The sequence below is a fragment of the Balaenoptera borealis genome (genome assembly GCF_965194805.1).
Source record: "Balaenoptera borealis genome assembly, chromosome: 3".
NCBI classification, from domain to species: Eukaryota; Metazoa; Chordata; class Mammalia; order Artiodactyla; family Balaenopteridae; genus Balaenoptera; species Balaenoptera borealis.
In genome coordinates this window covers 121,673,331-121,699,566 of record NC_138866.1, presented here as the reverse complement: position 1 = coordinate 121,699,566, position 26,236 = coordinate 121,673,331, and the positions used below count along the sequence as shown (strand labels likewise).

Genomic DNA, 26,236 nt, shown 5'->3' with positions numbered 1-26,236 from the left:
TCTCTGCTGCTCTCCGCTGTCGCTCCCGGGCCTCGGGATGACACCGCCTCCGCCCGGATGCGCCTCCCTCGGCGCCCCGCGCGCCCGCGTTCCCACTCCGCTGGCTCGGTCCGGGCTCCCGCTGCGGCTGCTGCTGCTGCTCTGGACGGCCGCCGCCTCCCAAGGCCACCCGAAGAACGGACCCCGCATCTCCGCTGTCTGGAAAGGTAGTGGCGCCGCGCGAGCGGCGGGGCGCGGGATCCGATGCCGCGCGGCGCGGGTGCGGAGTGTGCGGCACCGGAGGGAGTGCGTGCGCGCGGCTCTGCGGGTCCTGGGCTGTCCCCGCGGGTAGCGTGTGGGTCTGGGTGAGTGTGTGAATGTGCGCGCTGCTGCACTGGAGCGGGCTGTAACGCTGCGGCGAGAGAGCCGCGGGGGCTGGAGACCCGGCTAAGTCACTCCAAGTCCGCCCGCAGCCGGGAGCCGCAGCGCCCGGGCGCAGGGGGGAGGGAGAGGGCCCCTCTCTCCGCCCCGAGGCGCTCCTGGTCCTCCAGCGGCGGGGCCTCTGTGCGGGATCCTTTCTCCCGCCGGGACCCCCACCCAGCTCCTCTCTTCCTGAGCTGCGGGCTCCGCTGTCGCGCGGGGCGCAGGCTGGGCCGGCAAGGGGGGCGCGGACCCTTTGCCGCCGCCGCCGCCGCGCTCCGGCTGCGGGAACAAAGACCCCGCTGCCTGCCCCCCGCCCCCGCCCCGGCCCCGAGCGCAGACCGGGTAAAGGGGGTGGGCACCCGGTGGTGAGCCGGGACGTGGTGCGGTGCGGAGGCTTCAGGCACCGGGGCGCTGCCTCTGCAGTGCCGGGACAGGCCGCTCCCTCCTTGTCCGCACGTGGCAGTTGTCACCAGGAATCGGCGCCAGCGTGGGGGGCAGTGCCCGTTGGGTGGGGCGCGGCCATTGGGACCCCCAGGCAGAGGATCTGGGGAAGGGCTGCAGCTTTTAGGCCCTGGTGGTTATGTGAACTTGGGGGACCGGAGTCTCCCCCAGGGGCGCCTCAGTTTAGACCACTGTACGATGGGTCAGAAAGCCTGCTGGGTGGGTTTTGAGGTTTTTCTGCCGCGAGGGGCTGAGCTCCCCTCCCCTGCAATGCATACATATGCTTCCCCACCTCCAGGCTGACTGGGCTCTGTCCCCAAATTTGGCGGCGCTGGGCCCCCCTGTGGTGGTGGTGGCCTTGCAGTGGGGGGTGGGGGGGTCTGGCCCCTCCGGGAGCCCTTTGATGCCTGAGGCGGTTTGCAGGGATTGCCGGAGCCTGAGCATTATCTGGGGCAGGTATTCTTAGCAGAGAGAGGAAAAAAAAAAAATAACCGCTCAAAAAGCGAGTGGCCCGAACTGCGGCTGCAGTGGAGGGAATGTGACTTGCCCAAGGTCACTCTGCATTGTGTGAGCTCACAGTGCAGTCAGGGGGCTCTGATCTGGCACAGGACCAGTGCTTGTTCTGGGTTAGGAAGTGGAGAAAGATTTAGGCAATTTTTTGGCCATGAAGAGGGTACTCTGGGGGCCAGCTCTGCTACCCAGCCAGAGGTATTCCTGGTGGAAGTGGAGCAGGGCATCTGGACCTCTGGCCATCTATCTACTCATGGTGGACACCTACACACCCCTCAGTCATATCAGCTCCAGTCTGAGCTTCCTCTGCCTTCCCAGCACCTTTGCCTTGCCTCAGTTCCCTTAGCCGTCTTGGGCAGCACGGCATTTGTGCACTCTGAAGCGGATGAATGGCCACATCTGAGTGTTCTGGAATCTCCCTCTGCGCCAAACCTTTGCATTGGGCTCTGCTTGTCCACATCCCCTGTCTTCCCAAGATACCCTTCCACACACATACTTAATGCACACCCACCTCTTAGCACCTAATGCTGCCTCCCCATCTCAGGGCACTTAGTCCCCACCCTGAGGCTATTTAAAACTGCTTTCTGTCCTCTTACCCACTTTCCAAAGTGCTGTCTCCCCTGCACACAGTTCACTATTGTAGTCACACTGGCCATGCCTTCTGTTTGGTAATGCACTATTGACCCCCACTGGGGTGTGCCAGCCCCTCACCTATCTTGTCCAAGGGCAGTCTGTGGTCTTCTTCACCAGTGCCAGGCACCCTACTGGCCAGACAGACCCTGCCATCCACCTGTCCCCCAGGACCACCAGCTGGTAATGGTATGCCTAGCTGACAGCTGCCTCCTAGTTCCTGTGGAGTGACACATGGCAGTCGGACAGGAATGGGCTTGGGCGGGGCAAACGAAGGAGTAGGGTGAGAAGAGGACCCTTGCTGTAGGCCTAGGTCCCTGTATACCAGTGGGTTGAGGGAATGGGGATGGTGGCCTCCAGGAACGACTAGATCAAGGATAATGGTGGTTCTGGAGCTGCTTCTCCATGAGGCCTAGACAGGGCTTTTAGTTATAAGACAGGACAGGTGTGGGGACTGGAATGGGTATGGAGGGATCGTCTCCATCATTTATTTTCTGCTGCTTGGACCTATAAGATCTAGGGAAAGATTAGATAAGAGAGTTCTGGGAGGGTCCCAGCCTGCCCTTCTCAGGGAGGTTGATGCCTCTCTAGCCTGATGAAGGCCTGGCCCAGAGCAGCTCTGGACAGAGAGAGGGATGTGCTAGTACTGACCTGCCAGGTACCCTTGAGCTCTGTACCTGTTTCTGACCCTCAGAGCCTGCCAGGGCTCTGGAGGTTGTCCCCCCAGGGCTGTCACTGACACATGGGTCAGTCAAGGATGTGACTTTGTGGGCCTGACCTCCCTGCAGCAGGGACTGGAGGGGAGTGGTTTGCAGGTAAGGGCAGGAGGTTGGCATGCTTGTGTAAGCTGTATACCCCTCTCCCATTCCATCCCTGGTTGGAGGAGATGGAGAAGCCCGGGAAGGCCCTGACCTCCAAGGTCAGAGGTGAGCCAGCTTGTCCACAGCAAGAAACAGAGCCCAGTCTCCACTTATCCAGCTGGTTCTGGCCTCACCCTTGTCCAGTTAAACAACAGGACGTTATTGATGACTTGGTGGCTGCTGGGAGAGCCATTATGGGGCCGATCCCCAGGGCAGGGGGTTGCTGTCACCTCCTCTAGGGGATGAGGTCACAGCTGGGACTCTCCAAGCATCACCATTTCCAGTGGAAATCCTTGCCCCCTTGGGAGCTTAGATGTATTCATCACCTTCAAGGTGAACTCCCCCTGCAGCACAGGGTGGCAGGGTGGGGGAGCAGTTCCCAGGAGGAGGGGGGTTTCTAAGCTGGGAGAGATGGGAGAGATGCTTGGTGATGTCACCAGGAGTTTCCTGCCAAGCTCTGTGGCCCCTCTGTCCTGAATAGTGAAGATTCTAAGAGCAGGCTGGGGTGAGGTAGATGCTGGCACAGGCCCAAGATGACCACGGTGTGGAGGAAAGAGATGGGAAGTTGGAAGCCTGGTTCTGGACCCAGCTCTGCTGATTTTCTGTGTGACTCTGGGCAAGTGCTTGCCTTTTCCTGAGCCTCAGTTTCCTCAAATTTCCAAAGCAGGTACAGGGAGGAGCTTATACTTATCAGAGCACTAATCCCTTGCCTCTCTGGAGTAGGTGGAGGCTGCAGTGGTCTGTTCAAACCCTAGCAGTGAGGAGTAATTGAAAGCTGGGAAGTCGGGGAAATCTTTTAGTTTCATGTTCTTGCCTTTCTTTTTCTCTTATAAGCGAAGGCTGATTGATCAGTTGGAGGAAATGGCTCATTCGGATTGTGACCTCAAGGGTGGGCATAGTAATTCAGCATTTTTGACATTTATCATTTGCTGGGGCCAACCTTGTGCTGGTCCTGGGCTTGGGGAACCGGAGATGAGAAACTAGATGTGTCCCTAGGCTTCTCCGTGTAGATGGGGAGACAGACAGGCAGGTCAACCTGCAGTTACAGTGAAATGTGTCAGGGCCTGTAACAGAGGCAGCTGTGGGGGTCTAGGAGGTACCTAACCCAGTCTGCACAGTCAGAGAAGGCTTCCTGGAAGAGGTGATAAGTCAGGATGGCAAGAGGAATAGGAGCCAGCTTGGGGAGGAGAGGGACAGGAGGAAGTACCCTGGTGTGACAGGATTTCAGACCCCAGAACTTGCAACTAGGACCAAGGAGAGGAAAGGTGGTGTGTGGGGGTCCCCAAGAGGGAGACATTGAGTCAGCCTGGGCCTGGGGGCTCCAGGAGGGTTTCATACAGGAAGGAATATCTGAGCTATGCCACCTGACCTTCCACAGCCAGCGCAGCAGTAGGAAGGAAGGACCATGGCAGGCAGGGAAGACCTCCCCAGTGTCACAGCTCCCTGATGGAAATCTGGGGCTGGGTCCAGGGACACCAGGGCTTTCCGCCTGACTCCTGACCACAGGAGTTCTCCAGGTGAGGAGGCCCAGTCCTCAGCAGAGACTCTCCATGGGGTGAGGAGCTCCCCCAGCATCAGCCGGGCCCTGCCGGTGTGGGAGGGGCAGATGGCCTTCCTCTGCCTAGCTTCCCCTTCCAGGAACCTTCACCTCAGCAAGGGTGGTTCACTACCCAGGCTGGGCACTTGGGAGAAGCAGGGAGAGCTGGACACTCTTCTTGGAGGAGGGCCAGGCCAGGGCCCCTAATGTGCAGGTGGGAAGCTGAGGCTCAGCCTAGGGGGTGGGGCGCAGCAGCCTACAGGGGGCAGTGGTAGGAGTGGGTGGCTTTGGAGTTGACAGCTCAGCCCTCACCTGATGTCCTACCCTCCACCCCCAGTCCCATTTCAACCACTGCAGGGCTGTCTAGCTATGTCACAAGAGACTGACCACGCTTCCCCTGCTCTGGTTGACAGCTCTGGGGCCAGAAAGCTTCCCCTTTTCTCGGTTTCCTTTTTTGGCAAGGCCTGGCTGCCCTTCCTCTCTTGCGGGGGCGGGGTTGGGGGGAGGTAGGGGGGAGGAAGGGGTCCTCCTAGAGCAGGGACTGTGGCCCCTTGTTTGGCAACCCCATCAGAGAACATGGACTTCTCCCTTCCCTAGCCAGCCCAGGCAGTGAGGGACCGTTTGATCCATCTCTTTCTTGCCCCCTATGGTCTAATCAGCCTCCAAGCCTCTTATTCCACCCCCAGCCCCACCTTGGCCTGGGCCCTGCTGTGTCTTCAGGACTGTGCCCTGGCCTCCTCGAGGCCCTTGCGTCCCTCTGGGTCACTGTGCTGAGCATGCCAGCTGGAGCACACAGCCCACCTGATCTACAGTTCTTCCCTCACCATTCCCCAGCTCCCCATGCTTTCCTGCCCCAAGGCCATTGCCCTGCAGGTCGTTGCCCTACCGGTCATCCCTCCATGTACCCAACTCACCCTCCTCCTCCTTTCTGCCAGTTCTATCTCACTTCCTCCAAGGAACCTTGTTGGATGACTGTAACTCACACAGCCTGATGTCAGAAAACAAATGTCAGAGATCAGCTGGGCCAACATTCCACAGATGGGGAAACTGAGCTCTGAGATGACAAGGACTGGCCCAACATCACCCAGTGAGACAGGCAGAGCTGGGACCAGGCTATGTCTTCTGCCCGAGCCTGTCCTGGCCTTAGCTTTTGGCCTCCCTCCACTTGTCTGTCTGTCTTCATGCTCTGTCCCCAGGCTTATGGCTCCCCGAGCCCATTTCCTCCTCAGCCAGTTCAGCTGAGCCCTGACTCTCCCTGCCCCGGTGCTGTCTGCTCCCGGGAGCCCCAGCAGCCATGACCGTCCTCCCTTCAGGACCTTAAATGTGGGCCAGCTCCATGCACTCTTCTGGTCTTTTCCTCGGGGCGGCTGGGCCTCAGGTCTCGGGGGCAGGTTGATCTGTGTCATGGCCTGGGCTAATCTGGGTTTAACCGTCACAGCAGCCTGGGATTAGGCTGATACTGTCGTGCCTCCTGCACCCCCTTCTTCCAATCAGGGGCTGGGGCTCTGAGCCAACACACCCCTGGGGGCAGCCCTCACGATGGAGGGCAGCCAGTCCCTGCCCCGTGCCTAGGTCTGTGTTCAGCTCCTCTGGGGGAGGGAAGAGGAGAAGCCCTGGGTTTGCCCTTGGGGCGCATGCTGGTGCCTAGAGAGGTGGGCCTGCTGCCTGTGACGAGAGAGGGCACGTGGGGAGGTCAGGAGCTTCGCGCAGCCAAGGATTGTGACAGGAAGTGAGAGCAGAAGGGTCAGTGTGGGGCGGTGCCACCGGGGAGGACTTCCTGGGGAGGGGGGCAGAGCCAGGCTAGAGGGAGAGGCAGGGACGTGGGGTGGGGCAGAACGCGGCACAAGTTGCTGCTCGTGTTCTTTGTCTTCTGGGCCCAGGGCTCTGGGCCAGGCTGGTGAGGGAGGAAGGTCACTGTGGTAAGCTCGGCACCCTAACAGTGGCCCAGGAACCTGTTCTAAGGTGTCTCCGCGTCTGACACGGGGGTTTGGCCTACCCCAGGCCTGCTCCTCCTTACGCTCTGAGCTGCCCCCACTTGCCCAGTCCTGGCCGTGGCTTGGCCCAGGGACCATGGAGTAGGAGGAGGGCTGGCCTTCACCTTCAGGATCCCACAATCCAGGTGAAATTCCACCAAAACTGTGTGATCTGAGAGAAGATAGTGTGTGCCAGATGGTGTATAGCACAAGGTCAGAGGGAGGACGGAGCTGTGAGGGCTGGAGCAGTCTGGAACACTCCGTGAAGCCAGGGGGATTGAGGCTAGATCTTCAAGGACAGGTAAGGCCACGTGCCTAGAGAGAAGGGGAAAGGGCAGTCAGGGGAAGGGAAAGCACAAGCAAAAGGGTAGAAGCGGGACTCAGCCATGGCAGAGATGAGCAGAGACGGGTGGGCCTTGACTGCCAGGTAGAGGAGTCGGGCCCTGCTGGGACAGGCAGTTGGGACCCATGGTGGGTTCTTGAGCTGAGGAGCCAGGGGGGTAGAAGCGAGTGTTTTTTGCCAGTGCAGGTTGGGTGGGAACCTGGCTGGTCGGATAGTAAAGAAGGGTCTCACCATATCCTCCCTTCTCTATAGCCTGCCCCAGATTGCACAGCACTTCTATTCTGGGCAGACACCATGGGATACTTGTACGCTGGTCAGCACTCAGTGCCGCACTACACCCCCAGATCCCTAGTCCCCTCCCCGCCTCAGGCCTGCACACCCACGCTTACTTACACACACTGTCTTTCGGGCATCGTGGATGAAGGTCAGGCATTCATTGGCCAAGCAGCCTCTGACCAGCCTCCACCCTCTCTGGGCCTCAGTCTCCTCATTTGTATGGGAGAGGCTGGCCTAGAAGCTTCCAAGGGCTCATCTATGGAGCACAGTGTTATAAACACAGATTCCAGAGTCAGTCTGCCTGAGTGTCAACCTCCACACCACCACTTAGCTGTGTGATCTTGGGCAAGTTACTCAACTTCTCTGTGTCCGGCTGCCCTCATCTGTAAAATGGGCATAATAAGAGAAGCCACCTTATAAGAGTTCAGTGATGATTGAACGAGTTAATACACCTGACACTCAGAGAAGTGCCCGGCACATAGTAAATGCTATGGAACGGTTAGGTCGGGGTGGGGGTGGGGATATCATCGTTGTCAGTATCATCCTCCTCCTTTGGCATCTCTGATTTCTGCTGAAATGCAGCCCTGGCAGCCCGGCCCCTGCTAGCTCTCCCTAACTGCCTATGTTGGCTGACTGCCCTTGCTCTCTGACCCCTCCCTCCTTCCCCACTGGCCCAGGCTAAGGCTGAGCTAAGGAACCTTCTGTTTCTCAACAGTCTTCCTGTCCTGCCTGCGTCCTTCTACTTGGGGTGGTTTAGCCCTCCTCTGCCCTCTCCCTGACTCCTGCCCTGGCTCTGGGCACAAGGGCAAGCCCTGCACCTCTGCCCATCCTTTCCTTTGAAGGATCCACCCGCTGACTTCTGCCTCACTCTAGGGCTTTTGGAACCTGCTGAGCTGAAGAATGGGCAGAATCCGGACGTGGCTTCCTGCCTTCCCTGGGCTTGGAGCCTCCTCCCCTCTCTGGCTGGGCCTCTGTGCCAGCCTTCCCTCCCTGAGCCCCCAAATCTGTTTCAGCTCGGCCCCGCCCCCAGGACACACTCAGCTTTCTCTCCACACTGCTTCTTACCCACAAGCCTTTGCCCCAGCTGGTCTCCCCACCAGCCAAGCCTTCTGGTCCTTTGAGCACAGTGGCGCAGTGCAGAGAGCACACAGCCCTTGCTGGCGTTGAAGGCCCTTAGTTTTCCTGTCTATAAAATGGGCATGCAGATGCTGTCCTGCCTTCTTTACGGGGTGGTTGGGGGATTTGGTGAGCTAGTTGGTGGAAGCCAATGAGGATATGGTTTCTTCTGCTGCCTCCATCTTTAAGAAGCCGCCTCTGACTTATCCAGTACTCACAACCCCACGCTTTCCCCAAACGCCCCCGAACTTAACCCTGATTGTTTTGTTCCAAGAGTCATGGTGGGTCATAAAACCTAGACCTTAGCCCCTCCAGTCCACAGAGGAGGAAGCTAAACTCAGGAAAGCCCAGCTCTTGGTCACAGTCACAGCCAACCAGCCACTTGGCTGAGAGAGGGAGCACAAAGCTTTTTAGAACCAGGGCTGAGCCCACACCTGAGATATGCTCCCCTCCCACCCACGGCTGACCTTGCTGGGCGGGAAGATGCTCCCCCTCAGCCCAGCGCACAGCTCACTGTTCCCATGGCTGATAAAGAGAGACACACCTCCCACACCCCCATGAGCTAAGTACCACCTCAAGGACCCGCCACCTGCCCCAGCACACCGGCTCTGCCCGTCAGGCAGCTGTGTCTGGAGCCTTGCCCTGCTGAGTGTCGCCAGCACCCCAACAGCAAGCACAGCCCTTCCTTAGCACAGGCCCGTGCCACCCCGGAAACTGGGCTTCTGGATATGAGGAGCGGCTGCTCGTGCCCTCATGCCTGGCCGTACTGCGAGAGGCAACATCGATGAAACATTTGTTCCTTTGCCCCCCCCCCCCCCCCCGCCTCCAGTGAAAGGTTTCCGTCCACCGATCTGACACACGCAGAGTTCCACACTTAGTCATTCCTTTGAGTTTAAGGCTTTGATTGCTAAAGGCTCCTGGAGATCAGAGTCCTACCTGGAAGATTGGTGGGTGGTTGATTCCCTTCAGTTATCAGGTCAGTGACTTATCCCCTGGCCTGCAAGAAAGCATAGGGTGGAGAGCAGGAGATGACACAGGGAAGTAGAGAGAAGGTGATGTACAGCTTTTTGAAGATCAGGAGGCTCTCAGGGAAGTCCCGGCTGTGGTCCTGGTCTGGAGCCGGGTGATGGGCACCAGAAACCCTGCCTGAGCTGCTGCCTCGCTCAGCTTCTGTCCCCCTTGTTCTTTTTTTTTTGGCTGCACCGTGTGGCTTGCAGGATCTCAGTTCCCCGACCAGGGATTGAACCCGGGCCACGGCAGTGAAAGCCTGGAATCCTAACCACCAGGCTACCAGGGAACTCCCCTGTCTCCCTTGTTCTGTGCCTTGGGCCAGGGGCACGGTCTCTCTGGCCTCCGTGCCTCCCTCAGCTTAGTGACTATTCCCTTCCCTTCCACCTTGACCTGTGGGGTTCCAAAGGGTGGCGAGGCTGCAGGCTAATTCCTGGGGCCCCGCACGGGCCTTCCCTCTTCTTCCTCTGGCGAGGCTGTGAGGGGGCACTGGTGATTCAGGTGGGGCACGACTGTGGGAGGAGACTCCTGCCTGATGTGGTTGGGCCTCCAGTCTGAGGCTGGCCTGGCTCCTGCCCCATGCCCGGGCCTCCCTGGCTGCCTGACTCAGGCACTCCCTGCTGGGCACCGCATTCCTGCCCTTCTCAGAGCCCGCCTCACCAGAGAAAAACAAATACAGTATACTAACACATATATATGGAATCTAAGGAAAAAAAAAAAGGTCATGAAGAACCTAGTGGCACGACGGGAATAAAGACACAGACCTACTAGAGAATGGACTTGAGGATATGGGGAGGGGGTGGGGTGAGAGGTGACAGGGTAAGAGAGTGTCATGGACATATATACACTACCAAATGTAAAATAGATAGCTAGTGGGAAGCAGCCGCATAGCACAGGGAGATCAGCTCGGTGCTTTGTGACCACCTAGAGGGGTGGGGTAGGGAGGGTGGGAGGGAGGGAGACGCAAGAGGGAAGAGATATGGGAACATATGTATATGTATAACTGATTCACCTTGTTATAAAGCAGAAACTAACACACCATTGTAAAGCAATTATACTCCAATAAAGATGTAAAAAAAAAAAAAAGGGCTCCTTGAGGTTAGCATTCAAGGCCCGTCAGGTCACTGGGTCAGCTTGGAAGGCTGTCCCTGCCCAGAGCAGACTATGGGGCCCGTCCCTTGTTGCTCCCTTCACAGATGACGACACTGCCCCCCATCCTAGCCACCACTCCACCCTCCCCATGAGCAGCCCTCTTTCACAAGTAATGAGGATATGGGGTTGGCGGGGACCAGATGGGGACAGCACCCAGAGTGGATGAGGAGGAATGATGCCCCACCAGGCAGGCCTGCTTTAGGAAAACCCACTCCACAGAAGTTCACACTTGTCCCAGCCAGTCGGTTGCTGGGATTGTGCTGGGAGGGTGGGGGGCACGAGAGGAAGGTCTGATTCGTTCCAACAGGATCAGAGCCCCATGGATGGCCTGGCTGGGGGCCTGTGATAGGGGAGGACAGCCCCTCACACCCAGCCATCTTCTTGACCCTCATTTCTGGCGGGCCTGGGGCTGGGCCTTGTTGGTCCTGCCACTGTGAGGAAGGTGGGGGGCTTCGGGGGCCATGGAGTCTAGCTGGGTACGGGGCAGCCTGATTGTGCCCTTTCTTGGTCCAGAAGGAGCCAGGATTGGCTCAGAATCACATGGGGGTGGGGTGGAAGCTTGTGCCTGGCCCGCCCCTGGGGCCATGCCCACCCCATGTGTCCCTAGCCCCCTCCCCTGCCTGAACCCCTGGTTATTCTGGGAGCTTTTAGCTCCCACTTAGTCAGCCACTAATGCGTCAGGCCGGGGAGTGAGGGGGGAGACACGGTGCCAGACGGTGCTCCTTTTAGACATCCAGGATGGGAAGCAGAGGGGGCTGGTCAGGCAGGGGGACCTGGGGGGTGATGCTGGAGGAGAGGAGGCTTTCTGGATCCTGGCCCTGCTCATAGATAGGAGAGGGCAGCTCCGCAGACTGACAGGCAGTGGGTTGGTGTATCCTTGGGCCGCTGCAGCTCCCTTCCCCCATCACACTCGGGGCTTCAGCCTGCCTTCCTGATTCTTCTCTCATTAGGTCTCTGTACCCACTGTACGGTCAGCTTCCCCAGCTTCCCCACCATTGCTCAGGCTGTTTCCACTGCCCAGAATTCTCTTCCTGCCTGTTTCTGACCCATCTTGCTTTGGTCCGCCTTCCCCATCCTTTTGGATTCCTAAGGAAGCAAAAAGACGCATTTAGGGATGCGGCACTTGCTCCCTTGGCTGGGCCTCTTTAGGAGCAGCCCCCAGCCTTGCTCAGCCTCTGCGTGGGTGGAGCCTTGAATGCCACCACCTCCCCTCTTGGTGCCAAGGGGCCACAGATCCTGGCCGCGAAGGCTTGGTTCTGCCTTCACTTCCAGGCAGCCCTCCTGCCCCTGAGCCCCCAGCCCCGGGCTCCTGTGACCTGAACAAAGCTTCCTTTCATGTATTCATTGAGCTGCTGCCGCTCTGACACTTCCCCTGCACAATCAGGCCCTTTGAGGGCCTGAGGCAGTACGGGAGCCGGGCTGGGGCTGGGGTAGAGAACGGGCCAAGGCCTTGTCCTGGGGCCGAGCTGGTGCCATCTCCCCCACGCACATCACCAGGCACAGAGCCGGGAGGGGCAGGTTCTTTGGGGTCGAGGGAGGCAATGCTCCTGGGCTCCTGTTTGTTCTTCTGCAAAATGAGGTGAGCAGTCCCTTCCTCCCTCCAAATCCTGACCCTGGCAGCCACAGCCAGGATTTGAGGGGAACAGGGCTCAAACTTGCAGAGCTGTGCAGGACTGTCCTGGTCGGGCAGCCCCCCATGCTGCACCTGGCAGCAGGCAGCCCTCACCCTCCCTTTGTGTTCTCAGCAATACTTTGTGAGCAGCTCTGGAGTCTGTACCAACACAGTTTTGCTTGAGTGGTACGGAGGCTTGCTTTGGTGTGGCTGTTTCACCCCTCCAACTGGATTCCACGGTAGGGCCGGGCCTCCCCCTCAGGCCTTGCTCTCCGGGGCCAGGCTGAGTCTCTCCCATCAGACTAGACTTCCCAGGGCAGGACTGCATCTCCTCCTCACTTTGACGGCCCGGTGACCCCAGACAAGGGCTCCCTCAGGGCCCCTTCATGTACCCCTTTCTCCACCACTAGAGCTGTGCATTGGCTGTGCAGGCCCCTCTTCTGAGGCCTGGGGTTGTGGCCTTGATGTGAGCCGAGGTGACTGTTTGGAGGTGGCCAGCATGACCTGAGCCGTGGGGCTCCTCCCCTGTGGCCTCTGGAGGGCTTCAGATCTCAGGCCCCAGCCCAACATCTTCAGACACAGACATATAGCTTTTCCCAGCCGCCTGGCTGTCTGGGGGAGTAGGTGGGGAGCTGGGGCTACAGACTGTCTAGATTCCGGGCTAGGCTGTGGGGACAGTGGCCGCTGCTCAGGCTGCGGGTGAAAGGGGAGCTGGAGCCATGGAGCTGAGTCAGGAAGGCCTTGTGTCTGTCCCCAGCACTCTAATTTTATCCCAGCTGGTGGGGAGGGGGAGCCTGGGGCCTGAGACCTGCCAGCCCTGCCCGAGCCTTGGCCAGCACCACACCCCTACCACCCAGCAGGAAGTGGGCTCTCAGCTCCCACCTTGCGCAGACTTGGGGTCCTGGGAGGCCTGACATCCTAAGCTGTCAGGCTATTTGCGGAGCACCGGAGGAGACCCAGGTGAACCCGAGGGCAGTGAGCTCAGCACTTCTCTGTGGCCTGCGGTGCTGGCATCTCCCTGAACGTACCTGAGAACCATTACTCAGTCTGGATGAGCCAGTCTCTCCTGCCTCCTAGTGTGACCTTGGGCTAGAGTATCCCTGAAGGCCCTCAGTTTCTGCCTCTGTACAGTGAGCTGGGCCACAGCTGAGATGGAGAGTAAGAATAGCCCACTTGCAGGGATGACCTGGCCATGCGGGGATGTATCTTAAGGAAAGGGAATGAAGGTGGGGGTCGCATGGTAGGTAGTGCTCTTCGTCCCTGCTGAATGCAGCATCAGTAGGAATGGCTCAAGTGGCACCAAGGGGAATTGGGGGCAAACTCAAGGACATGGCAATTCTGTTCTCTCTGGGCTTGGAGGGTGTCCTGCTGGGATGGCACTGCTAAGTTGGCTGCCCCTGAGTTTGCTGCAGCTGAGTAAACAGTGGTCAGGCTGAGGACCCAGGCTGGTCCGAGGTAGGAAGATGGCTGATTGCTGGGGGCACAGCCACAGGCTGTCCCATTCCTGTAATTTAGCCCTGCAACCAGGACAACCTCAGCAATGTCACCGGAGATGAGACATCTTCTCCCCGGAGGCAGTGGCTGCAGACAGTTTCTTTTTTGGGCAAAATTGTCCCGGTCAGCCCTTCTACTTAAAGGCCCAGGCTGTGCTCTGTGAAGGGCCCCCTGTCCCAGAGTTGCTGGGGAGGGAGGGCTGATCTTTCCCCCCGGGGTGAGCTGGGATCTCTGTGAAACCAGGCCAGGGCAGGCCAGGATGCAGAGTCCAGCTTGGGGGCAGGAGCTCTGGTTCCTGGCCTGCTACTGACCATGTGAGCTTGGGCTGCCCCTCTCTGGACCTTTGTTTTTCCATCTGTAAAATGGGAGAGAGTGGACAGTAAGATTCCTTTCCAGCTCTGATCTATACTGACCTGCTCACTAAGGGGATGGAGTGGGCTGGGAAGGGTCAGAGAGGGCTTCCTGAAGGAGGGTATAGGGTTCTGAGCAAAGTGATTCCTGGGAACCTGAACTGTACGTGGGGTTCTTAGAGGCCTTGCTACCTGCAGGGGGTGGAGGTGGCTGCTTGCTCTGGCCTAGATAGCAGAGAGCCTCAGAGCAGAATTGGGGGCCCTGGTCCCTCCTGCCCAAGCCCAGCCCCTTAGGAACAGCAGTGTGTGTGTGTGTGTGTGTGTGTGTGTGTGTGTGTGTGTGTGTGTGTGTGTGTGTGTGTGGTGGTGGTGGGGGGGGGTCTGTTCTCCCCAGGGGTCCCTAAGTTCTGCCCCCACTCTGAGGTCACACATATTGTAGGGTAGGGGTCATGACTTTGGGGTGAGGACATCTGGTTGCTGGACGCCGCCAGAGGACCCCTGTCTTCTCCCGCTCACGGCTCTGAGTCCAGGCGTCGCCCTAGCCAGATCCAAGCACTAGTTGCTTGGGGGATGCCGGTATGCATGTGGGGGGCGGGCCAGGATCTTCCAGCCCAGGGTCCAGCCTCAACGTTTCTGCCAATTGTCTCTTCCTTAGGCCATGCAGGGCAGGACCATGTGGACTTTGGCCCGGCCGAGCCGCACACGGTGCTTTTCCACGAGCCGGGCAGCTCCTCCGTGTGGGTGGGTGGACGCAGCAAGGTCTATGTCTTCGACTTCTCCAAGGACAGGAATGCCTCCATGCGCACAGTGAGCCTGGACCCCTCTCCCGACCCCCTTTTCTCTTCCCCCTTCCCCATTTTCTTATCTCCCCTCTGGCCTTGGAGAGGAGCCTCAGGGAATCCGGGGGAACTGGCATTTCTTCCAGAACTGGTCAACCCCCTATTATATCCCATAAATGGTCCCTGGGGGAGGCTCCCTGAGGGTGGTCCCAACTGGCGTGGGTGTTGGGGCAGTGTGGAGAGAAGCGCGGAGCTAACACGCCTGGCTGGGCGGGTAGCGCTGACTGCGGAGGCCTAGCGGGAAGCTGGGCTCCAGAACCCCATGGCCGCTGTCTTCTGAGATCTCTGGGCTGGCTCGTGAGCTCTGGGCTTTGGCTCCGGGTATCAGGCTGAGCAGCCTGTGTGATGTTGGGTAAATCACTCCTCTCAGAGCCCTAGTTACTCATCTGTCAAATGAGCCTATCCTGAGGATGCATGGAAAGCACTTACGGGGGCATCTGGCCCCTGGCAGAGTGGACTGATGCTCCCCCTGTTCCCCCCAGGTGAACATTGGCTCCACGAAGGGGTCCTGCCGGGACAAGCAGGTGAGTGGGGGAGAGGGAGTGCAGAGGGGAGGCTGGGCCCCTTCGAGAGGTTCCTGAGAGTCTGAGGAAGGAGGCCTGGCCCTGTCTTGGGAGCCCCAGTCTGGGAGGAGAGAAGTAGCCCTGCCCCAGGGTTCCCAGTCTGAGGAGGAGACACTCCTTCCCTGAGGCCCTTCCTCTGTTCTTGGAGGGGTTGGAGTCAGCTGCACCCGCTCTGGGCCCTCCTTAGAGGCTGCCTTCTGTGCTCAGACTTCTGATGCCTTCTTCCCCAAGACCGAGGGTCCCAGTGCTAGGCCTGCCAGGGCCTCCCACCAACCAACCTCTCTCCTTCCCCTTCTCCCGAGCAGGGCTGTGAGAACTACATCACGCTCCTGGAGAAGCAGGGTGAGGGGCTGCTGGTCTGCGGCACCAATGCCCGGCGCCCCAGCTGCTGGACCCTGGTGAGAAGGCCCCTCCCCGTGCGCCTGGTCAGCTCACACTTGTCTGGGTGGGCTTCTGCTCCCCATGGTGGGAAGGAGGTGGGGGGACTCTGGGGCTGGCCTCACCTTGTACAGAGTTCCTGGGAGGAGGGGGACCCTGGCTGGGCAGCTGGCACCCATGGGAGGCAGTGACCGTGGGGTCACATGGCAGTCTGACCCCCTTGGTCTCCCCCAGGTGAATGACACTGCAGAGTTGCTTGGTGAGAGGAGAGGCTATGCCCCCTTCAGCCCGGATGAGAACTCCCTGGTTCTGTTTGACGGTAGGGCTGTGGCTGGCGCAGGAGGCTTCCCAGAGGGCTGCTGCCCTGGGCTGGGGGAGGGTGGTCAGCTCTGTGCCTGGTGACCCAGGCCCGGGGGAGGGACTTCCAGGGCCTGTGTGCCCTTACCCGTGCCCCTCCCACTGTGCCCAGGCTCTGAGGTGTACTCCACCATCCGGAAGCAGGAATACAATGGGAAGATCCCTCGGTTCCGCCGTATCAAGGGTGAGATTGAGCTGTACACCAGTGATACTGTCATGCAAAGTGAGTCAGGCTCCAGCTGGGCTGGGCTGGGCTGGGCTGGGCTGGGCTGGATGAGGCGGTGTGAATGCTCAGGGCGGCAGGTGGGATCCTCATGTTTATGGGGAGGCTCCCCTAGGGCCGCTAGGGCCACAGGCCAGTCAGGAAAGCGGGAGCTTGGTACAGCCCTGTGAAGACAGAGCTGAGGAGGTTGGCCTGGCAGGGAGCAGGGGAAGAGCAGAGAGAAAGATGTGGAGGCAGGATGGGCCCAACACCCTCTGGGAACAAATCAGAGGAAACCCCAGACCCAGTGTGGAGTCCCCGGGTGCCACAGCGTATCCCTCTGCTGAGCTCACGCGGGGGCAACACCCACTCCCTCCTCGTTAGGGCTCTGCCAATTAGGCAGAGTGACATAGGGGCCCCTGGGGCTCTCCCCCCAGTCCCTAGGCCTGAAGTCATTGCTCCTGGGCCAATGACATCTTTGTAAGAGAGGTCAAAACAGGTGTGGGGTGGGAGTGCAGAGTCTCAGGCCCCTTGGGGTGTTGGACCTGTTTTTCTGAAGTTTATTCCAGGTGTGATTTGAGTCGGGTTTGTTTGTGCAGACTCAGGGGGTGGGCAGGGTGTGGGTGGGTCCTCTGAGAGGCTCCCCACCTCACACCCTTTCACTTCTGTCCCCGGTAGACCCGCAGTTCATCAAGGCCACCATTGTGCACCAAGACCAGGCCTACGATGACAAGATCTACTACTTCTTCCGAGAGGACAACCCTGACAAGAATCCCGAGGCCCCTCTCAACGTGTCCCGAGTGGCCCAGCTGTGCAGGGTGAGCAAGTGCTGAGTGGGCAAGAGTGTGTGTCTGTGCCTAAACAGGAGCGAGTGAGTGTGTGACTGCCTGTGTGCAAATGTGCAAGCGAGTCTGTATGGGATTGTGGGAGGAAGTGTGCGTGCACAGGAGGGTCCCTGCACCTGTGAGTGGGTAAAGATGGTTGGGCTCACGTGCATGTGTGATAGTGTGCAAATGTGTGTATTCGTGGAGAGTGTGCGTGAGCGTGTGCGTGAGAATGAGAGTGCATTGACGTGTGTGTGTTTCCCCTGTGTGGAGGTGCTGGGTTGTGCAGGTCTGTGTCGTGTGTGTGAGCGTGAACGTGTGAGAGTGGGCAGACGTGCGTCTGAGCCGGTGTGCTCTGTGGGGGCCTGGTACCCGCACCCTGCAGGTCTCCACTGTGAGCCCTGTGCCCTGGGTCAGCCAGGCCTGCCTCCTGGAGCCTGGCCCAAGAACCTGGCCTGAGTGGTGGGGTACCTCAGCCTCGTCCCCTCGCAGGTCCCGACCCCTTTCAGGGCCTCCCTTCCTCCTCAGAAGCCTGGGTGCTGGCATTCCCGGCAGCAGGTGCCCCGGGTGTGTGGGGCAGCCCAGGCAGGTGCTGAGGGGCCTCCTCTCCCCTCCACCCTTCCAGGGGGACCAGGGTGGCGAGAGTTCACTGTCGGTCTCCAAGTGGAACACCTTCCTGAAAGCCATGCTGGTGTGCAGTGACGCCACCAGCAACAAGAACTTCAACAGGCTGCAGGATGTCTTCCTGCTCCCTGACCCTAATGGCCAGTGGAGGGACACTAGGGTCTATGGCGTTTTCTCCAACCCCTGGTGAGTGGCCCTTGTCCTGGTGCTGGGGCTGGCATTAGTTAAGTGTCCAGTGGGGATCAGAGGGTTTGAGCCCTGCCCAAGGGATGGCTGGTGTGGCAAGAGCAGGGACCCCGGCTCAAGGGACAAGGCTGTTGCTGGTCCTGGGGTGGGCGGACACACAGTGCTCAGGGGGATGTGTGTGCTGGTGTGTTTGTGAGTCTGTACACATGGGTGTGTGCGCATGCGCCATATGCATGCTCATGGCTGCACCTGTGCCTGTGTGCCTGCCAGCTGTGTACTCAGAGCGGGTGCTGGGCCCTGGGAAAAGGCTGCTGCGGCCTCCGGGGTGCTGGGTGCCGGGTGCCGGGTGCCGGGTGCCGGGTGCTATCACACCCGCTCAGGCACTGCCTGCGCCTGATAATTCACACCTCTTAATCACTCTCATTGATTGAAAACAAGGCAGGCAAAAGTGTCAGGTGTGTGTGGGGAGAGGTGGGTGGCAGGGTAGGGAAGCCAAGACCCTGCTCTGGGGCTCGTGTGTGCATGGACCCAGCAGTCTGGGAAGGGAATGGAGGTCTGGCCTCCTTGGGCATCAGCATTCCAAGGATGCACGTGTTGGGATTTCTCCTGCCCTGGGGTTGGCCTCTGAACTCAGTGATTCTGTGACAGAATACAGGTTGTGGTTTTACATTGCAACATAAAGAAATTAGGTTGCACTTCCCTCCCTCCCTCTTCCCGTCCTCCCTCCCTCCTTCCTTCAATGGTATTTGGTAATACTCTGGCACTGGCCTTGGCCCCCAGGATAGTCCCTGCCCTCATGGAGCTCAAAGGCCAGGGAGCTTGGTCGGAAGGCTGCAGTTGTACCCCATTTGGTGCTGGGCTCGCCTGGGTGAGTGGAGGTGGGTGGGTCCTGGGCATCCCACTGAGGTGGCCTGTGTGTCCCCCAGGAACTACTCTGCCGTCTGCGTGTACTCCCTCGGTGACATTGACAAGGTCTTCCGCACTTCCTCACTCAAGGGCTACTACTCAGACCTTCCCAACCCACGGCCTGGCAAGGTGAGCGGTGACACCCACCATGGCCCAGGCCCCGACCCCATCGCCCAGCCACCCCACTGATCTGGACCTGTTCTCCTTGCCCAGTGCCTCCCAGACCGGCAGCCGATACCCACAGAGACCTTCCAGGTGGCCGACAGTCACCCTGAGGTGGTGCAGAGGGTGGAGCCCGTGGGGCCTCTGAAGACGCCACTGTTCCACTCTAAGTACCACTACCAGAAAGTGGTTGTCCAGCGCATGCACGCCAGCAACGGGGAGACCTTCCATGTGCTTTACCTAACCACAGGTGAGGGGCTACCCGGGACCAACCCCTCCAGCACCCCCCGCCTCGCCCCTGGTCTGCTTTGTAAAAATGGGTATAAAGAATAATGTAGTTAACATCTGGTTGGGAGAACTGAGTACTAAGAGCTGTCAGGAGTTAATATGTGTGGCTGTGGAAGAGTCAGGCAGTGAGAGCTTCCCAGAGGAGGTGGGGCAGAGGGGAGAGGGAAAGGCATCATAGGCTAGAAGGTGCCAGGATTCAGAGGCAGAAATGTTGTAAGTCTGAGCAAAGCTGGGTATAGCTTTGGTCCAGCTGTCTGACTCCTGAAGATGGTAGGAAAAGATGTGGAAGTCAGGAGGAAGGACCTGGTCCAGGGTGTCCTGTGGGCCTCTGCCAGGCAGAGCGAGGAAACTGGACCCTCTCCCTGTCTTTGGAATTATGCAGATGAGCGGAAACTTTTGATGTGGAATGCAAAGAATTTAGTGAGATGTGAGGAAGGACTTCCACATGGCAGGGTCTTTGCAGGTCTTGCAGAGGACTGCCGGAGCACCTCCTCTTCCCTAGAGGGGCTCCCCTTGGGGATCAGGGTCTAGCTGACCCCGGCAGCTGAGTGGAATGTTCTGAAAGAGGCGCCTGCATCCCAGAAAGTCACTGGCCATGGAGGAGCCAGCCCTGTGCTGGCTTTATAACAACTTCCTTGTCCCAGGCTGTGGGCAGAGATAGCTCTGGGAGCGGGCGTGGAGATCAGCGTTGGGGGACGGGAGTGCTTAAGGCCTTCCTTAAGACTGGGTGGTGGTGCCATCAGGAAGACTGTCTCCCCCAGGTGCCTGCACCTCTGGGCTTACATAGGCCAGGCCTCAGGTTTTGCCCTTAATTGTTCACACTGACCCATGTAACTTCCTGCTCTTGCTTCACCTTGGGGTGTTCTCAGGGTCATGGTGACCTTATAGGTTTTTTGGCTTCTGGGAGTCTTGGGGAGAGTAATTTCCCATTAACAGGTCTGGTTTGTGAGGCCTGAGATCCGCCTCTTCACTCCTTCATTCATCCTGGCTCCACCCACTGGCCCCTGTCCTTGCTCTGCTCCAGCAGCGGCTGGCCTAGCTGTTGTGGCCAGCCACGGGGACAACAGAGCACTCGGGTGCAGGAGGGGGTCACATGATATGGGACTGGGAGCAGGAACCAGGACAAGGCAGCCTGGGCCTGGGCTGGGGGAACTGTGGGCTCCCTTTCTGCAGACCTGAGAGCCAAGTGCACTTGAGTGATGAGGGCATTGGTCTCTGTTCTCCCTGAGGGCCATCAGAGAGATACTATTCTGGAGTCTGAAGCAGGAAGGATTGGGGCTAGATATGAAATAGAACTTTCTGAGCCCTCTGCAGAGAATGGGAAGCTCTCACGGCTGGGAGAAGCGATGGGAGGCTGTCACCACGCTGTGTGGAGGAGGTGAAGGGCAGTGTGTTTATGAAGGTAGTGACTGGGCTGGGAGCTTGTCAGGCCAGAGGCGCAAGGGGCCACATCCCAGAGCCTGCAGAGGGGGGTCACGGACACATAGAGGAAGGGTCCTAGGCAGGCAATCATCTGATCTTCTGACTGCTTTTTTGGGGCAAGTGATACCCTGGGAAATTGGGAAGGGAGCGAAAGGGAGGTAGGCTATTCTAGAAACTGGAACAGCCTGTGAGGTGGGATTGGGAGGACCCAGGGGACAGGATGCCCGTTAGTCCCCGACAAGTGTGAATGGAGAGAGCACTGGCCTCTGAGGCAGGCAGCCTAGAATGTGACCTTGGGTTCCCCTATGCTGAACCTAAGGTCCTTTTCAGATCTAAGATTTTATAAAAATTAAAAAATCCCCGAAGACTACTTGCAATGTGGGATCCTGGATTGGATCCTGGAACAGATGAAGGACATTAGTGGAAAAACCCGTGAAATCCCAGTAAAGTCTGTAGTCGAGTTAATAATTATGTACCAGTGACAACTGCTCAGCTGTGACAAAGATCACAGTTATCTGAGAGGAAACATTAGGGGAAACTGGGCGAAGGGTATACGGGAACTCTTTGTACTATCTTTGTAACTTTTCTGTAAATCTGAAATTATTTCAGAATAAAAAGTTTATTTTAAAGACAACAAATCCCAAAGAGTCCAGGAAGCAGAGGGGTTTATAGAAGAAGTTGAGGGGTAGAGTTCTGACCCCTCTGGGTTCCAGTCACCAGCTGTGTGACCTTGAGCAAGTTGCTTAGCCTTTCTGAGCCTCACTTCCTTATCTTCGAAGTGGGGATGATAATATCCCCCTCCCAGCAGTGTGGAGGATTAAACGAAGTAATGCTAATGCATGTAGCTGGAGGCTTAGCAGTGCTTGGGCACGTGGGACTGCTGGTTCTGTTATCCATGCTCCAGCTTCCCCTGTGGCCTTGGGGAGCCCAGGGCCTCCTGGGATGGCCTCCCTGGCCCAGCCTTGGAAACTTCCTGCGATGCCTTTGGGCTCTTAAGACCCTCCCCAGTCATGCTGTCCTCTCCCCATCCCACCCCAGTCCTATGACCCTTGCCTGAGCCATGACTTTCCAGCCCTCCCCACCGGCATCTTTCCTGGTCAGCTCAGCCCAGAGGGAGGCTGCCTGGCTCTGTGGTGGGACTCCCGCCTGCTGACCCTCTGCCTTTCACCTACAGACAAGGGCACCATCCACAAGGTGGTGGAGTCGGGGAAACGGGAACACAGCCTTGTCTTCAGCATCTTGGAGATCCAACCCTTTCGCCGTCCGGCCACAATCCAGGCCATGTCACTGGACGCTGAACGGGTGAGCCTCCCCCCGCAACCCCTGCCCTGTGGGGCTGCCCAGGGATGGCCAGGTGAGGACAGAGCTCCTCTGCGTGTGATTTGCATGTCCTTTGCAGGGTCTCTGGGCCCCAGGGTCTGCCAGGCAGCTGGACCACAGCTTAGGGGCTGAGAACTCAGTTGGGCTGGGGGCCCTGACCTGACTCAGTCCTTTTCTCTTTCCAGCGGAAACTGTATGTGAACTCCCAGTGGGAGGTGAGCCAGGTGCCCCTGGACCTGTGTGAGGTCTACAGTGGGGGCTGCCATGGCTGCCTCATGGCCCGAGACCCCTACTGCGGCTGGAACCAGGACCGCTGCGTCTCCATCTACAGCTCCCCAGAGTATGTTGGCCGGGATCCCTTGTCGCTAGGAGAGAGCGAACACAGCAGTGGGGGTTGGTGGGCTACAGGAGGCGGCCCTTCTGGCCAGACCCTCCTCTGGGTGGGCACCACTGCTGATGCTGGGTGGGGAGGAGGACAGGGAAGGGGCCAGGCCCGTGGCCTCCTGTCTGCTTAGCCTCTCTCCTCCTTCCAACTCCAGGCCAGTGCTGCAGTCCATCAATCCAGCCGAGCCACACAAGGGGTGCCCCAACCCAAAGCCAGGTACCTGACCTCGCCCTCCCCCCGTCCCATTAGGGTGGTACCGCCGTGCCCCGATTGCCCTGTCTGAGGGAGGCCTGGTCTGGTCCTGGGGGCTCCAGACAGATGGGGCAGGACAGTCCTGTGGAGGGAGCCCCCTCGGTGTGGGGTGGTTGTGAGAGGAGTGGGGTGAGGGCAGCAGGGGAGAGTCAAGAGGAGACTGGGCGCTGGTTTCCCCGCGTTCATTTAGAAGCCTTGGCCTTGGCGACCTATCAGTGGGGGAGGACACAGCCTGCCCTGGGAGCCCTCAGCCCCTCCTCATGGCTGTCTCCCCATCCCTCCCCAGAACAAGCCCCACTGCAGAAGGTTTCCCTGGCCCAGAACTCTCGCTACTACCTGAGCTGCCCCATGGAGTCCCGCCACGCCACCTACTCGTGGCGCCACGAGAACAGTGTGGAGCAGAGCTGTGAGCCCGGCCACCAGAGCCCCAACTGCATCCTGTTCATCGAGAACCTCACGGACCTCCAGTACGGCCACTACTACTGCGAGGCCCAGGAGGGTTCCTACCTCCGTGAGGCTCAGCACTGGGAGCTACTGCGCGAGGATGGCGCCGTGACCTCGCACCTGCTGGGCCGCGCCCGCGCCCTGGCCGCCTCCCTCTGGCTGGGTGTCCTGCCCACGCTTACTCTCGGCCTGCTGGTCCATTAGGGCCTCCTGGGGCTGGGCATGCTGCGGGCTTCTGCAGCCCCAAGGCACTAGAAAAGTCTCACTCCCAGAACCGGCTGGGCCCGGGAGCTCCTTGCCCACCACTTCTTCCAGGGGGACTGCATAACCCGACGGGGGACGCCAGGCCTGGAGATGGCCAGCCGCAGGCGGCTGCTGGGCCCCGGTGGGGCAGCGGGGGGGTGTGGGCCAGAGAGTGAAGGCTCCGACTATGAAGCTGGGGCTTTGCTGACCCAAGACTTTATCTTTTGGAGACTATTTTTCAAAAACTCCTCCTCAAACTGACTAAATGCAGTGATGCTCTTGGCCTAAGAGCCTGTGGCCCAGAGACTGGGGTTTAAAAAGGGGAGTTGGGACCCCATCTCTGGACCTTTGGGCTGAGGCCTGAGTCCTTCTGGACTCTCTATACCCAAATTGCCCCCTCATCCTCCCTCCTGCCATGGCTGGGGGTGGCTAGTGTTCCCGCAGGCCCAGGGCTGCCCTCTGTGGCCCCCTCACCAGCCCTGGGTCTCACTAGGCAGCTGCCTTGCATGTTTATTGAAGGATGTTTGCTTTCCGGACGGAAGGACGGAAAAAGCTCTATTTTTATGTTAGGCTTATTTCATGTATAGCTACTTCTGACTGCATCCGTATGAAATACCAAAACTGCGTGCTGGGTTGGGGTGGGGAGGGAGGGGCTGGGGAAGGGATGGGTCACGGGCGGGGGGCTCCCAGTCTGCGGCTCCCGGGGATGGGATAAGAGTCCAGGGATGGGCGTGGGTTTGGCGAGAGTGGCATGAGCTGGCTCTGCCCTGGGAGCCCAGTCTGAAGGGGACGTCGTCCAAGCCCCTGATGTGGGGTGGTTATGGGAGGGGGTGGGATGAGGGAGACAGGGTAGAATGAAGGAGAAAACAGAGCGCTAGGTTCACCGTGTTCATTTTGAAGGAGGAGCCAGGTCCTCAGGGGGAGGTTCTGGGACTCTGCCCTTGGCATTGGGGGTTGGGGGGCGGGGGGGTGGGGGCCACCCTCCCCTCCCCTCCCCTCAGCCCCCTTCCCCAGGGGCTGTGCTTCCATGCTCCTAGCCTCCCACCTTCAGCTCAGGACATGTTATAACTTAGGCTAAACTGTGAATTCCTGTAGGGACAGCCTGGGCCAAGCTCTCCAGGTGGGCGGCTCTGCCCCCAGTCCTGTCCATGAATTTCAGCAGAGAGCTGGGCCCTTCTCTGGCTGTGTCCAGCCAGCCTGGGGCAGGGCCTGGGGCTAGTGGCCTTCCAGCTTCGGCCCCTGCATCTCTTCTCAATGCACTTTAATAATGTAACATATTACTAATAAACAAGCTATTTATTTACCTGTGTCTGCTGCTTGCCTTTAAAGCCCTTCTGGTCAGGGGGTGAGGGTGAAGGGGTTCCTGTTCAAGACTCGGCACCTGCTGCCCCTGTGAGCATCACACACTCTCACTGGCCCTCTGCTTAGAGCCTTAGAGCTAAGGAAACACACAGCAGGGCTCCCAGTTAGTGAGAGGCAGGAGTGGGATCTAAACCCACAGCTCCTGAGCAGTGCTCTGCCTGCCAAGCAATGACCCTGGAGCCCAGACAGCTCCTGCACCCCGCCTTTCCTCACACCTCAAGAGCGGGCCTTTCCCCCTTCCCAGCCTCCACCCCGTGACCATTTCCCCTGGTAGGCCTGGCCATGCTAGAAACAGCCTTGGGCCTCCCTGCCTTCAAGGGGTCCATTCTGGGAGGGAAAGCTGATCAAATAAGACCCTGCGGGATAAACCTGTGGCGATGGAAGTGTGTGGGCAGGAGGCTAGAGGGCAGGGGAGGTGGTGGTGCCTGAGTGGAGATGAGGTCCTTATTCCAGGTAGGGCCAGCAGGCAGGGCAGGGGTCAGTGTGCGTGCAGAGGGAACAGCTGGAGAGCAAGGAGGGACCAGTGGGCAGGCTTTGTGTGCTAGTCCCAGAGCTTGGCTTTTCAACCCGCAGGGCAGTGACAGGGCTGAGGTGGGATTTGTGCCTTAGAAACTCTTGAGCTCCCTCCAAGGTAAAGCAAATCAAATAGATTTAGAATCCCAAAAGGTGTGTGAAAAGGAGCCCTGACGTAGGTGTGGGAGGTGGGGAGGGGAGCTTGAGGCTCTTCGGGGGATGGTGGACAGAACTAGGACAGGACCAGGGATGGAGGGTGGGGCATCCTGTGGGGAGATGCAGAGGGAAACCCAGACTTTCTTCTCTCCCTTCCCCTTTGTTCCCCTCTCTCCTGCCCCTTGTGCAGGGATCCAGGCCTTTTGAGATTTGCTGGGAGATTTTCCCAAGCAGTAACTACTGGGGAGAGGGATGTGGCAGACTTGGGACAGTTCCCCTCTCTGAATCTGAGCCGAGCTTCTGGCTGGCTTGCAGACCCCACAGGGCTGGAATCGCCCCCAGCCGTGGAATCGCTCCCTCCTATTCAGGCTGCCCTGTGCTCTCCTGGGCCAACCCCACGCTGAAGGTTCTCCTTGGTTCTTTCCTCTCCCACACCCTGCCTTCCCAGGGTGACCAAGGTGGCAGCAGGTGCTCAGGCCAGGAGTCTGAGAGTTTGGGGGACCCCAGTGATCTCTGGGCTGGGGGCAGAGACCTGGGGCCACCATGACCCTTCGTGATCCTGGGCAGACCTGGCCCTTCCTGAGCCTCATTCTCCTCATGTGGAAGAGGAAGAGGCTTGGCCGGGCTTCTGAGAGGCCCCTTCTTGCACACTGTACTGAGTTCGAAGACTAATTTGGTCTTTGGAAGGAGCTCAGAGTCAATGACTTGGTCAATCAGTTTTTCCAGATCACAGCTGGGCAGCAGCGGCAGCAGCGGCCCCCTCCACAAGCCCCTCGATGGTGGGGGAAAGGGCAAGAAGGCGTGGGTTCTGGGAGCCGCTAGTGGAGAAAGTGGGGCTCAAGTCCTGGCCCTGCCTGGATCGCTGGGCAGCCTCCAGTGAGGTCCCTGCCCTCTCTCTGGACCCCAGGAAGTCCCCTCTTTCCTAAGGGGACTCTCTCGGTGCCCCTCTGGGCCTACGGCAGGGGACATGCGGGACAGAACATACTCCTTTGTCTGCATGGAGGCACCGGGAGAGGCCTGGCGGGCAGGCGGGCGGGAAGCCGTGTGCATCGAGGCATGAAATGAGCCCGTGTAAATCCCATGTAAATGAGCCGGCGGGGAGGGGG

At 59.1% G+C, this 26,236-nt stretch overlaps 1 protein-coding gene across 1 annotated transcript; it reads left to right on the top strand.

Moving 5' to 3' along the window:
* On the top strand, positions 1 to 24,402 carry SEMA7A (semaphorin 7A (JohnMiltonHagen blood group)). Its single transcript, XM_082386769.1, has 14 exons — positions 1 to 206; positions 14,360 to 14,511; positions 15,026 to 15,067; positions 15,412 to 15,504; positions 15,719 to 15,803; positions 15,954 to 16,064; positions 16,722 to 16,861; positions 17,493 to 17,677; positions 18,604 to 18,712; positions 18,797 to 18,995; positions 21,630 to 21,757; positions 21,961 to 22,115; positions 22,315 to 22,376; positions 22,699 to 24,402. The coding sequence occupies exons 1-14, from the start codon at positions 38 to 40 to the stop codon at positions 23,058 to 23,060; spliced, it is 1,992 nt and encodes a 663-aa protein (XP_082242895.1). The 5' UTR covers positions 1 to 37; the 3' UTR covers positions 23,061 to 24,402.
* The last annotated feature ends 1,834 nt before the right edge of the window (positions 24,403 to 26,236 follow it).

Excerpts from the sequence above, each read along its gene's own strand:
- SEMA7A (XM_082386769.1), top strand. The coding sequence starts at position 38 with ATGACACCGCCTCCGCCCGGATGCGCCTCCCTCGGCGCCCCGCGCGCC. Across the intron at positions 14,512-15,025 it reads GGAATGCCTCCATGCGCACA|GTGAACATTGGCTCCACGAA; the intron begins GTGAGCCTGGAC and ends TGTTCCCCCCAG. Across the intron at positions 15,505-15,718 it reads GCCCCAGCTGCTGGACCCTG|GTGAATGACACTGCAGAGTT; the intron begins GTGAGAAGGCCC and ends GGTCTCCCCCAG.